Genomic DNA, 13,047 nt, shown 5'->3' on the forward strand with positions numbered 1-13,047 from the left:
TTACACTTGTATCGGTTAACCGGTTAACCGGTTAAAACTGAACGGTTAACGGTTAAACAAAAATTGGGAAAATCCACAGCCCTAGTTTTATTGCATCTAAAATTTATTTTCTTAAATAGTTTTATTTTTTATTTGTTGCATAATTATTATGGTAGATACTTCAGATGAAATTTAAATGTTTCCAATTATGTGCTTTTAGAATTGGTGTACAAATAGTCCTAATGGAATTGAATCTACAATTCCAATATTTCCATTTAAAATGGTACTGTTTTCGAGTTATTAACACTTATATTTGCAACAGTAACCTATATGGCCACTACATGCCCAATAAGTTTTAAACAAGCCACCCATATTGACAATATAACAATCTTCCAGGAACCTATTGATCTTCTCCACACTAAACCAGTGTTGCACAACAAATCTTACGGCATCCTCCATCGTGGGCAACACTTGCATGGGGCCATGAGCATTGAAGGAACATCAGAGAGACACAACATCATTATCTGGATGAGAAGTTCCTCAGTGAGGAATAAACTGTGCCCCATGTGCGACGACGAGCCACAGTTAGTCGAACAAAGCGGTTTCGGTGACGGGTTTACTCAAGATGGTCCCAGATTTTGCGCACTTACATAAAGCACAACTATGCATTGAAACATCTTTGTTATTTCATAGTCCAGTCTTGAATAAGCAATACATGTCTTGGCACTCAAAGTTTAAGTATAAATAAATGAATGTTAAGTTTAAATAATCATTATATTTCAAGATTAGTGACACTTATTTTCTATTTCTATGTAAACTAACATTGAAAACAAATATTGTAACAGTTCTATGACATCACAATCTTAAAATAAGTTAGATATGTATATGACATCACAATGTTGGTATATGACATCACAATGTTGGTATATGACATCACAATGTTGATATATGACATCACAATGTTGGTATATATAACATTACAATGGTTGGTATATATGACATCACAATCACGTCCATGGTTTCAACAATGCACTCCTCGCTGACGAAGGTCGTGATGTCGGTGTTACGCTTCGTCGCTTTCCTGGCCCGACATGAAATGATGTTCGCACACCGGAACCTTGCTGTTGTGATGTCATAATAAACATGATTATATTGTTTTGTAATAAATAAACATATAAAAAAATGGGTTGGGAGTAAATATATCTTAAGAAGAGACTGACGATGCCATTTAGGCGAAATATATATCTTTTATCTTATACAATTGGTTGAACTTGATTTTTGTCTCCGGACCCTTACCAGATTTTTATGTAACAATAAATATCTTGTATTCGTGCAGCCATAAATACCATGTACCTTAGTTTTAATATTTTCTCCGATGTCATGCTTACTCGGCGAATAACTTGACTTGGTTCGAACACTTAGTTTCGACCTGAAATAATAAGTCATAGTTTTTTTTTTTACACCCTTTTCTCTATTTAATTAACAAGCTCTGCGGTCCTGTTTCATCCATACAATTTCACCGGCTTTTTACTTTTGTAAACTGTTCAGATTTTTGACCTTCATAACTGTGACCGAAAATACAAATAAGTTTATTCATTTATAGTTGTGGTTAGGGTGACTTACTGGTAGTTCCGAGGGGATTCCTCTCTTACATCGCTGTCTCTCTTCCATAATTGCACGGGCTGAAGATTTAAATATTGAGTTAAATTAATGTTGTGGAAACTCGTAAGCAGACAATAGGTGTATGAAACAGTACACCCATGGCCGATGTTATAACAACTGATGTTGCCCCATCACGGAAGATAAATAAGTTACATACATAACTCAATCAAACACAGCCTGTCAATCAACCCCAACATGTCAATCAAACACAGCCTGTCAATCAAACACCACTTGTCAATCAACAATCAAACACCACCTGTCAATCAAACCCAACCTGTCAATCAAACATTACCTCAGATGAAAATATCGAATCTGTTCTTGTCGATGTCGACTCCGCGGGGGAATTCCCTGAATGGGGAACTTTACTCAACGTTTTTAGAAGAACTTTGTTTTCTTTCTCCAAAACTTCGATTCTGACGTCGTTGGCTGCGACTTGCTGTTGCATGTCATGCATGACATCACCGCTTGCTATGATGTCATAATAAACATTATAATAATTTGTTTCAACAATTAAAATGGGTCCTCTAAAAATGGTAATAGCTCTTATCAGAAAACAAGTAAAACAGTTTCTTATTTCACAAATCTAAAGCAAATCAAAAGTAACAATATTCTAAACTAGAGAACGATGTCAAAACAACAGTCCTAAGGCTACCATTGTGGTTATATGTGTCCCTAGGCACAACACTAGTTGCTTCAACCCAGTGGTTCCACATATTACATGTTAGATTCATTACTTTAACCAAGCTAACAGAATTGTTACTTAGTAATTAAAACACACAAAGTTACACACGTGGTAACTCATAAGCGGGAACAAGGTGTATGAAACAAAACACCCGTGTTATAACGACTGTCGTTGCCCCGCCATGCGAGGATAAATAAGTTACATACGTGGTAACTCGTAAGCAAGCACGAGGTGTATGAAACAAAACACTTGTGTTATAATGACTGTCGTTGCCCCACCATGCGAGGATAAATAAGTTACATACTTGGTAACTTGTAAGCGGGCACGAGGTGTATGAAACAAAACACCTGTGTTATAATGACTGTCGTTGCCCCACCATGCGAGGATAAATAAGTTACATACTTGGTAATTCGTAAGCGGGCATGAGGTGTATGAAACAAAACACCTGTGTTATAATGACTGTCGTTGCCCCACCATGCGAGGATAAATAAGTTACATACTTGGTAATTCGTAAGCGGGCATGAGGTGTATGAAACAAAACACCTGTGTTATAACAACTGTCGTTTCTCCGCCACTTCATAAACAAACCCCACCCATAACACACCAACTCACATTGAACCATGGGTGAACATGTTTGATGCAGATCAGGATAAGCAACCAACAATCTCTCCCTCTCCCTGCATCGATCCAACTCATCATTCAGCTCCTCAACATCCAAGTGAAGATCCGAGATCGTCTTCTTCATGGAAACAACCTCATCCGACACAATGTCCTCCTGGTGTTTCGAAAGAAGGCTTTTTTATAAATTTCTACTCCACGCTACAGTAGAAGATACAGGTTTGAGGCTCTGTGCTGCTACTATTGTGGGTGCATGTGTCTTTGGGCAAGACACCTGAATATGGGTTGCACAAACCCAGGCACCTCGTGCCCAGCTTACAAGTTATTCTATTTTATTTTGTACACCACAAATGTAACTTCATGAGTGATTGTTTTTTCATGCATGGTTAACGATCTGGACAACCCATTAGTGACCGATGGGTTAGCAATTGCAAAGTGCCCCAAGACATATACATCCACAACCGTAGCAGCATGAGTGACCAACATCCCTCCTTCTTACTTGGACTGTTTTCAATTCTATCTCATGTTTTTTACTTCTTCTCTTCTGCTCTTCCACCTTCTCCTTTATTCTTTCTCTTTCATTCTCCCAGGAGGAGGATTTCTCCCTCCATTCCTCACACTCCTCATTGAGCTCTTGTAACCGTAGCAACAAACTTCCTTGCTTCTCTTGTACTGCCTGAAGAAAAATTAAAAATTATAAAAAAGAGACCAGCAAATAATGGCTGTACCAAAGAAAAGATAACTCAGCCTCTAAAACGATACATGAATATAAAATGCTTTCCACGGAAGTAGTTTCAAGAATTACTGATACCTCAAAAGATGGAGTGTCTAGAATTAAAAATGGAATTCATAATAAATAAAAAATAAGTTACACAGATGCAACCCCTTTTATAAAAGGGGGCTTATATAAGAGCTCATATGCAAATGCAAGTGAATTTGAAATTTTCTTCACCTTTTCATGACTCTCCAATGTCTTGTTTATCCTTTTCTGATCTTCCAACTTCCTCTCTGAGATCCTCACCTGCTCTTCCAAGTCCTCCACTTGCCTCCGGAGGACTCCAAGCTCCCCTCTCATCTTTAGAGCATCTTCCTGATATTGCTTCCCCTCCATCACTTCCTCTTTCAACTGAGACTTCATGTTTTCTATAAAAGGAAAAGTTTCAACCAAGGCACCCACCAGAGGTGGCAGATTTACCCTATCATAGCTGACTTCTATAAATAAGTAAATACTATCTATAATATAAATATTATTACTCAAACAAAGGAATCGCACCAGGGGTGGTAAGGTGGGCAAACTACCCCAATACAATTTGATGGTGTACCGCTAAAATTATTGTTCCTTATAAATTAATCTGGCCGTGGTTTATCTTTAACTGCAACTTAAAATACCTTACGTATAGAACTCAATTAATTAGAAGAGAATGTTGAATCTATGCCATGCAATCACCATACAAAACAATGCAATAAAAGATATCTTACCAACTGTTAACATTGCTCTATGTTTCTGTAGTAATTCATCTTTAATGTCAGATAACTGTGTTGTCAATATCGTGTTCCTCTCATTCAGGTTGTTGACTTCATTCGTGGCCTTGGTGACTTGGCTTCTCAATGATTTTTCAACCTTGGGAAATAAATGGGTGTTATTTAATAAAAGAAACATTAGAAAGAGCTACTTGTATGCAAAAAAATTGCATCCAAATAACAAGTTTATTCTGAAAGTCTTTATTTACCAGCACATTTGGATTCTGTGGGTATTTTTATGACACATTAAAACTCATTTTTCAACTTTACAGGAAACACGCCAAAACTTATTTACAAAACTCTTGTTAATTAGTAATTATAGCAATTAATAAAAGTTTTGTGGAAAACCTGTGCCAATATATTGCCAAACAGTTTATAAAACCCTGCTACATAGTATATTAACACCCAAGTTTTCTCCTCAGTCATAATAACTCTATAGGTTGAATAACCAATCCTTTACAATGTACACATGACAAACTTTATACAACACATACTTTTTATACATTAAACATAACTAAAAGTTTTGGGTAGACACTTTGAAAGCCCTGCTATTACATTAATGTTCAAGATTAAGTCAACCTTGCTTTACTTTAGTAACAATAATTCTACAAACCTCTTTGAGTTTAAATTCCCTTCTTCGATGTTCTTCCTCAAATTCCTTTTCTCTTTGCTCAGAAATGGTGCTGAGTCGCTGAATTTCATTCTTTAACTCGTCCTCACGTTTTGCTGACTCACTCAGTTCATGCTTGAGTGGTTTTATCTGTTTCATCAAATTCTCGAGCTGTCGGTCAATTCGTGACAAATCTTTCCTTTGCAAGTTCTTCCATCTAAACATGTACAAAGGTTTGTTTAATCGTGGGTGGGAACTTGAGTGACTTATCCATGGTTGCCACTCCCATGCCCACAGTCGAGTTGCTGAAGCTTATTACAGTGTGTGGATAAGCAGATATAACTTTTAGCCTGGATACATATCAACCCTACAAAACATACAATACAGACAAACCTTGTCAGCTCGGCGATGGACATGAGTGACGAAACATTCTGTTTCTCGATATAATCTTCCAGTGACGTCGGCAACGATTGAGATTTACAAACTTTTACAATTGATCTGAAAGTAAAAGCACTTTGTTAAGATATGTTTTATAAACTCATGTATCCAGTCTTTGTGGCAGCGACAGTATTGATAGAATTATAGTTCAGGAAAAAACATATCCGGCAAAAATCCATTCCAACGAATAATCTACAGATTCATGGCATTCATCACAGTTAATTAAATAGATAGTAAGGACATTAGCATGGGAGTGATGGAAGAGCATTCGTATGAATGCTATTAAGGTTTGCCATAGGACTTCTTGTAGAATATATAGTAGTCTTAAATAGGACTTTTAAGTATAAAAGTATAAATATGCTAATCAGTGACAACATAAAAAGACAGGAAAGTTTTTAATATGAGTATGAAAAGTGGGTGTGGTCATACATACTGTAAATATAAAACAGATCTGGTGAAATTTTGTCCAACACATAAATACTGAGATAATATACCCATAACTGTACAACATAATAAAGTAAAACAACCCCACCTTCCAACATCATGCATGCACTGTTGGGCACGCGAACACACCTCGCATGTTGAAAATAAAGTTTCAGGTGTCTGGCAACACTGGTGAGAAATCCCCCTTGATATTGGCTGCTCAACACTGACACCAGGTGCTGGAAATTAAAAAGAATTTTTTGAGTGTGTTAGGTTATAATATCAAATGCTATAAAATACGTAACAAACAAAAAACTAGTCTAACAAATAGTTTACTATAAGATAGTTAGAAAAATATATCTGTTTAAGTATTTTTACGAGAATTGTCCAACTTTATGAGCACTTAATCAGGACCAGATTCATGGAATTCACCACACAATACTATGTTCTAGGGAAACAAACCTATTGTAACTTTTAAAGACTTCACTGGTTCACTGTCAGATTCAGATTCAACATTTCTTGATTTTAAAAACGATTTCTTTTGCTTTTCAATCTGGAATATAAGTGATGATTTGTTTGGATGTTACACACAACACACATGTTGTAGAGTGCCATATTACAATGGTTAAACTGTACACTGGTACAGTTTTAGGCTCAAGGTCCACATTGTGGGTATGTGTGTGAGACACCTAATGGTAATTGCTCCAACTTAGCGGTCATTAATGGTTTGCCTTTGTATTGTAAGCCATAGACCACACAACATAACTTTAAACTCTTTACCTAATGTAGTAAAATAACAGAAGTTGACTCCTTTCCAATGGTTTCCATCAATGCCACTATAACCATTTGGAGTTGGAAAAGGGGGTTGCAAAGTGGACTCAGGGAAATATACAAAGGTAGGGGGCAATTTTATTGCATCCATATATAAATAATATGAACAAGGTGGTTAATAGCCTATACCAGCTACATTATCGCTCTTTTACAAAAACCCTCACCTCTTTCGCCATTTGTTGCATCACAATCGCTATTTGGCTGATTCTGCTCCAGCATCTCCTAGTGGTCAAACCAGCTGACATGGAACGAGATTTACCCCCCTCGTGTGGCGGCTTATTCGGTGAAGAAGATTTGGAAGGAATTAAGACTTCGTTGAAATGAGTAAAGCTTTGTAGCAGGAACAGTAGTCTGTATGATGGAACAATGAGGTTTAAACACACTATTGGAATTTGTAAATATTTTTCTATATAAAATTCCAAAAACTTTGAACCTATCCAAGCATGTACATATTATAAATAACTATTATTTATTTGATATGATACCGAAGAATAAATTAATTTGATAAATGAGAAAAGGGAACCAGGAGCAAAACCACAGTCATTAAAACACGCTACAGGTAAAAATGACTCAAGGAATCGGTAAATGCTAAACTCGCTTTTGAAAAGCAAAGCTGGTGTTTCTGTTAAACCAAAACATTTTTTTAGTAAAATGAATTATGTATAAGCTCATCATTTCACTCTTCATCAACTGCGGAATTTTTTTAATTTTTTATAATGCAGACATTCAGCTACTGTTAATCATACCTCACCTGTCAATCAAAAGGTCGTACAGCGTGACATGAGTGACTTGGTTATCTTCTTCATCCTGCTTGAACTCACAATCCTCCAACACACCATCAACATCTACATCCACTGACAATTTGTCCGGGAATTTCCATGATTGGTATTTAACCTGGAACCAGAGGTCTTGGTTAAAATAAAATTAAATAATGAACGAATGGTTGTACTTTGTTTATCCTTGCACGGTGGGTCGTGGGGTAATGACAGTCGTTATAACACTGGTGTTATATTTCATAAATTTTGTGCGTGCTAAGTATGTAACTTTGTTGCTTTATACTAAGTTGCCTTGTATGTAAAACTACTCCTAAAATGTGTTCATTTAAAAATACATCTATTAACTTTAAAGGCGTCCCAAGGACTCATAGCCATTTTTATGTCATATATTTCCTACCTTTTAGTCATTATAACAGGTTACTGTAAGTAAATACAATAAATTCGATACTATTGAGTATTGAGGATTTATTCATGATTTTACAGATTTAGCTAATAGGTTAGGACTCTTCAATAGCATATAAATTTTGGTAAAATTAAAAGAAACAAGCAATTATATACACGAGAAAGAACAATTATAACAAACGTAATCACCTGGCCGACTCTAAATCCCACCTCCGCTAGCGTTCCTTGTATATCCTTAATATCTTTTGTTAGACTCTCAATACAATATTGGCTACCAAGTAAGTGCGCCATATTACATTATAAATAGGTTCTATAAACCGTTGATTAACAATATTTTGGGTAAAACAGCCTATTAACAATTCAATTACGGTCGCTACAGACTCCACAGTTTCAAAACAAAAATGTTGTGATCGCTGATGCGTAAAGTTCAGTGATGACTAGTTAGTTTTCTATATTTGGGACTTCTTTGGGGACCCAACGTTTCATGGAATATCCGCACTGCGATTCCAATAAAACAGATTTTTACGAATAAGTGTTCACTATTCAGTAACCGCACATATATCTTATTTTAAAACTATAAATTATTGTCAGATCAACCGAAAGTAAGGTATATACCAGGACATGAATCCGTTTTAAACAAAAGGTAAAAATATTTGGACTTGGTCTTTTCATGAACTAGTCGTTAATATACGTACTCTGGTTTACCCAATCCAACCAAGAACGACCACAACCATTACATCACGCTGGACTTCAGACTCAGCCAGACGTGGTGTGAAAAAAGCTTTCCAATTTAAACGAATGCTTTTGTCGTGCTCAGTCATTCAGTGTATAGTAGCGTAAGGTGCAGCATTGTTTTGAGACTGTGTTATAGACCGGATAACTAGGAGGGGATATGTTCTACCTCATGAGCCTATATACTGTCATACACAAAGTTTTGGCACTAGTGATGATTCTTCTGGTACACAGCAGAATAGGCTGGTGGAAAGTGTTAGTGGTTAGGGGGTTAGGTGTTGATGGTTAGGGGGTTAGTCGATATAGGGGTTAGCAAATAAGGTGGGGGGGGAAGACTCATATATACTATCATACACAAAACTCTAATCATTTTTCATATCTTATTGTCTGCATGTTTTGAACATGTGTTATAACTTTGAATAAAACAAAAACAGCACACAATAATATGTATATTTTCCAATAATCCAATTAAAATTTATTAACAGGTTTCTTCAAGTATTTTTCTGTAGGTCTACCCTGTAACTAACATAAGTAGTATGGATACCGACCAAGATGAAGGTTTAATAGAACAAAACTCAAGAAGATGCTGTTCTGAACAAACAAGGAAAAGTTTTCTTGGTCTTTTAATCGTCATATTCTTAGCTGTGGCATGGGTGGGGGCACAACAATTTGCTCAAAGTGCAGTCACCAGCGGAAGTTTTAATGCTCCTTACCTAGTGACATGGTTTAGTACATGCTGGATGGTGTTATGCTACCCTATATATATTTTATTCACTGCTATATTTAGAAACCGTGAGGATTTCTCACAGGCCTATACTTCTTCACTTAAAATCTTTGGTCCTGAAAGCATTGGAGCAAAGCAAATGTTCACATATGTGTTAGGATTCACCATATTATGGATGTTAACAAATTGCTTGTACGTATATTCTTTGACTTACATCGCTGCTACCGATGCATCTGCAGTGTCAGCATCTAATGTTGCATTTGTATACGCTCTATCTTTGATCCTTCTTAAGGAATATATCTTCTTTATCAGAATTGTAGCTTCTTTGTTGTGCATCACTGGCGTTGTGTTGTTTGGGTATGCAGATGGGTTTGGTGACACTAACACTTTGTTTGTTGGCATCATAATGGCTTTATGTTCTGCTGTGGGAGCTGCTATTTATAAAGTTTCCTTCAAGCGAGTAATATACCAAGGCACCCTCGGGCAAGTCTCGTTGTTTCTTTCCCTTCTTGGTGTTACAAATATACTATTTCTATGGGTTGTATTTGTAATTCTATATGCAACTGGCGTCGAAACTTTGGTCACAAGCGAGATACCATGGTCTTACATGTGTGGTTCAGCAGCTTTGTCATTGGTCTTCAACTTCCTTGTAAACTTTGGGATTGCTTTCACATATCCACTCTTCATATCTATTGCTATGATGCTGGGAATCCCTCTCAACGCAGCGGTGGACACAATCTTCAGGGGTGAGCTCTTCAGCTCCTGGAGGTTGGCTGCTGCTCTTCTCGTGATCGTTGGCTTTTCACTCATGATGTGCCCGGATACTTGGAATCTTCCTATCCATCGAGCTCTTTGCATCCGGTCTCCTCGTTGCTACGGTTACGCAGAGGAGGGAGAAGAAGAAGTGACCGCGGATTATTCCGGTGCGATCTTGAAACGAGAAACAAGTAAAACATCGGAGAAATTATGAATCAATAAAGAATGGATTGTATATATATGTTAAAGGCCAAATAAGTGTTCATGACCCATGTTGTAGAAGACACTCTGTGTTAGATAAATAACCAAGAACATATGAATTGTTTTGTAAAGCTCTTGGAGTGGGAAAACGCATAAGATACTATAGTGCCACTGTACATATAATAAGCTTTACTATGTTGTCTTTTTAGCTTAAATTATTCAATTCTTAGGCAATTATACTTCAGATACTGTGCTATTGCTAAATTAATTACTGAATTATGTCTTTGTATGTTTTGTAGATGATGACAACATTATGCCCACGTGACTCTGCATTTTAGGAGATCTAAATTGATGATTTGGTATTTTTTTAAAAGACCAAAATTCAACTATGCATTTATTTCAAAATTGTATTAAAAATATTTCAAAATTGTAGGAATGCATTTAAGTTGGAGTTTTTTTGTACTTTTGTCCTTTCAAATTACTGTGTTAAAATATTATATTTAAACCAGCTGTGTTTGTTCATGAAATACTGTGTGCAAGTTCCAAACTTTATTATACACCAGCTGTTCCAGTAATTTTCACAACTAAGCATTTTATAAGGGTAAGGTCCTATGTTGCGGCATGCCATTGGACTTTGAATTTGCGCCATTTTGTCGCGATAAAGACTCCAAAACAACTTGAACTGTTTACCTGGCTTTCCTATGTTATTCTTTTTCTCATCCAAATGTACTTTATCCACATGTAATAAACTACATTCGCATTTCAACCATCTTAAAAAGCCCTTCCATCAATATTCCTTGTATAGAAGCAATTACATTACTTTATATTCATTCTGTGACAAATGCATTACATTATAGAATAAGTTAAAGTTTGTAGATGCTTATGGCATAAATATTGGTAAATAAAATGAGAATGCAACAAGTTTTCAGAGTCTGTAACTCCTGCCGACATATTCTGCAGCGTAAACTTATTCAACCACTGCCTCAGGTTTGTTGGTCAAATATGATATAAATGTATGGACCCTGTAACAGTTTATAGATGGTTAAACTCCATCACAGATGTAACTTTGTGGTGATTGTTTTAATTTATGAGTTTTTGGACAACCTGCCACTGGGTTAGAGTATTTATTATCAAAAGCCTTGCATTCTTACACACACATCTACAAAAGTAGCAGCACAGAGTCTTGAACTCTATTTTCTTGGTTACTATTAGGACCTCTGTTTACTTACATTATTTTTCCAATATCATGATTTAAAACTGTCCTTAACTTACAGGTGAGCCAAGCTCTAAGCTACACAACCGAACCCACAAGATACACAGTCTCATATGAAGATTTTAAATACGTACAAGACATGTTACCCCCATCAAGGATCCCCGAGCCCCCCACACATGGTTCTTACCCCACTCCATCAGGCTGGGTTGCCCCATCAGGTGAGGTTACATAACATAATCTAAATTAACTTATCCATTATGTATAACAGATTTTATATAGTAACGGTTATGCCTTTTATTAAGTAATTTATTTATGTTTTTTTTGTGTTTTACTTTTTATTTATATAAACTTTTCCAATCTTGGTTACTGTAGTGTGAAGTACTGTGTGGGGTAAAGTGGATACTGTTAGTAAATAAATATCCAAGATTTTCAAAGTATGGGTAAATATATATGCTTTATGAAAACTAATAAATTACTTTGGTTTCCCAGGAGCATTTAAGTTAATATTGATCCGAGTAAAATTAATTTGACTTACACCACATGAAGCATTGGTTTTAACTTTTATTTTGTTTATTGTTTGGGCAATAGGCAAAATAAAAAACTTAATCCTAAATGACCTTACTCATATAAAATATACATAGACTTTACATCAAATATATATAGACATCCTTGAAAACTTGTGGATAAACATTGACTTTAAAATGAATAAGCTTTTATTTTTAAACTTGCAGAAAAAGCACCAGACCTGCCCTACTTTATCAGCCGAACAAAGTTTCATGTTTTACCGATCGTAGAAAAGGAGAAACCCCGAGATCAACCAGTCACCGTAGTTTTCTACATTGATGGAGATATTTGGGTGAGTTGTTTGCCTGTTTTGCCCCATTGTGATGTAATTGAATACAATAATAATAAATGATTTATGTATTTTGTGCTTTATTTGAAGTAATTCTCAACCATTATTGGTGCATTCTTATATTTTCTACTACCAATGCATTACAGTACTTTGAATATACAACAAAATGAATACAATAAAACTAAAGTATTATTGTAATATATTTTAAACAAGTTCTAAAACATTGCAAAAAAACACAGCATTCAAATTATAACCATACAAAATGTACTGTCCATTTTTCTACTTAATTTACTTCTCTGAACTATTTATAAGTACAAAACAATTAAACTTTTCATTTTTTTATTACCATTTAAAACTGAGTCCACTTTCATATACCAAGGCTTTGGAGAAAGAATTGAAAGAGCTCATAAGGCCTTATGTTGAGTTTGACCCCGCCACCAGAGTTCATGAGGTTACGAGGTCAATCACATTAAAAGGACACCATGCTGAAGTTATTGAAAAGTTTTTGTACGCGAAAGGGTTTTAATAAAACTACCCATTTACTTTATCACTGTTTGTTTATATTGGACTAAGTTTAGTTTAAAAGTTAAATGAATATTGAGTTCTTGTTTACTACAATATGTAAA

The 13,047-nt window shown here is 35.7% G+C and overlaps 3 protein-coding genes across 3 annotated transcripts; 2 read left to right on the forward strand and 1 right to left on the reverse strand.

Annotated features, from left to right (window-relative positions):
- Positions 1-643: 643 nt before the first annotated feature.
- LOC100186941 (coiled-coil domain-containing protein 157-like) lies at positions 644-8,350 on the reverse strand. Its single transcript, XM_002121157.4, has 15 exons — positions 8,132-8,350; positions 7,516-7,658; positions 6,929-7,115; positions 6,396-6,486; positions 6,043-6,172; positions 5,466-5,570; positions 5,076-5,289; positions 4,421-4,562; positions 3,894-4,084; positions 3,441-3,617; positions 2,936-3,098; positions 1,934-2,109; positions 1,603-1,661; positions 1,333-1,408; positions 644-1,100 (listed from the first exon to the last, which is right to left on the reverse strand). The coding sequence occupies exons 1-15, from the start codon at positions 8,231-8,233 to the stop codon at positions 987-989; spliced, it is 2,070 nt and encodes a 689-aa protein (XP_002121193.1). The 5' UTR covers positions 8,234-8,350; the 3' UTR covers positions 644-986.
- Positions 8,351-8,599: 249 nt separating this feature from the next.
- Positions 8,600-12,968, forward strand: LOC100181391 (putative thiamine transporter SLC35F3). The gene is made up of 5 exons (XM_026839930.1): positions 8,600-8,711; positions 9,160-11,342; positions 11,630-11,786; positions 12,300-12,424; positions 12,801-12,968. Exon 2 carries the CDS (start codon positions 9,211-9,213, stop codon positions 10,366-10,368), a length of 1,158 nt encoding a protein of 385 aa, XP_026695731.1. The 5' UTR covers positions 8,600-8,711; positions 9,160-9,210; the 3' UTR covers positions 10,369-11,342; positions 11,630-11,786; positions 12,300-12,424; positions 12,801-12,968.
- LOC100179051 (39S ribosomal protein L49, mitochondrial-like) lies at positions 11,262-12,947 on the forward strand. The gene is made up of 4 exons (XM_002126492.2): positions 11,262-11,342; positions 11,630-11,786; positions 12,300-12,424; positions 12,801-12,947. Exons 1-4 carry the CDS (start codon positions 11,262-11,264, stop codon positions 12,945-12,947), a joined length of 510 nt encoding a protein of 169 aa, XP_002126528.1.
- Positions 12,969-13,047: the final 79 nt, after the last annotated feature.

This window comes from Ciona intestinalis, unplaced genomic scaffold (genome assembly GCF_000224145.3).
Source record: "Ciona intestinalis unplaced genomic scaffold, KH HT001073.1, whole genome shotgun sequence".
In the NCBI taxonomy this organism is placed as follows: Eukaryota; Metazoa; Chordata; class Ascidiacea; order Phlebobranchia; family Cionidae; genus Ciona; species Ciona intestinalis.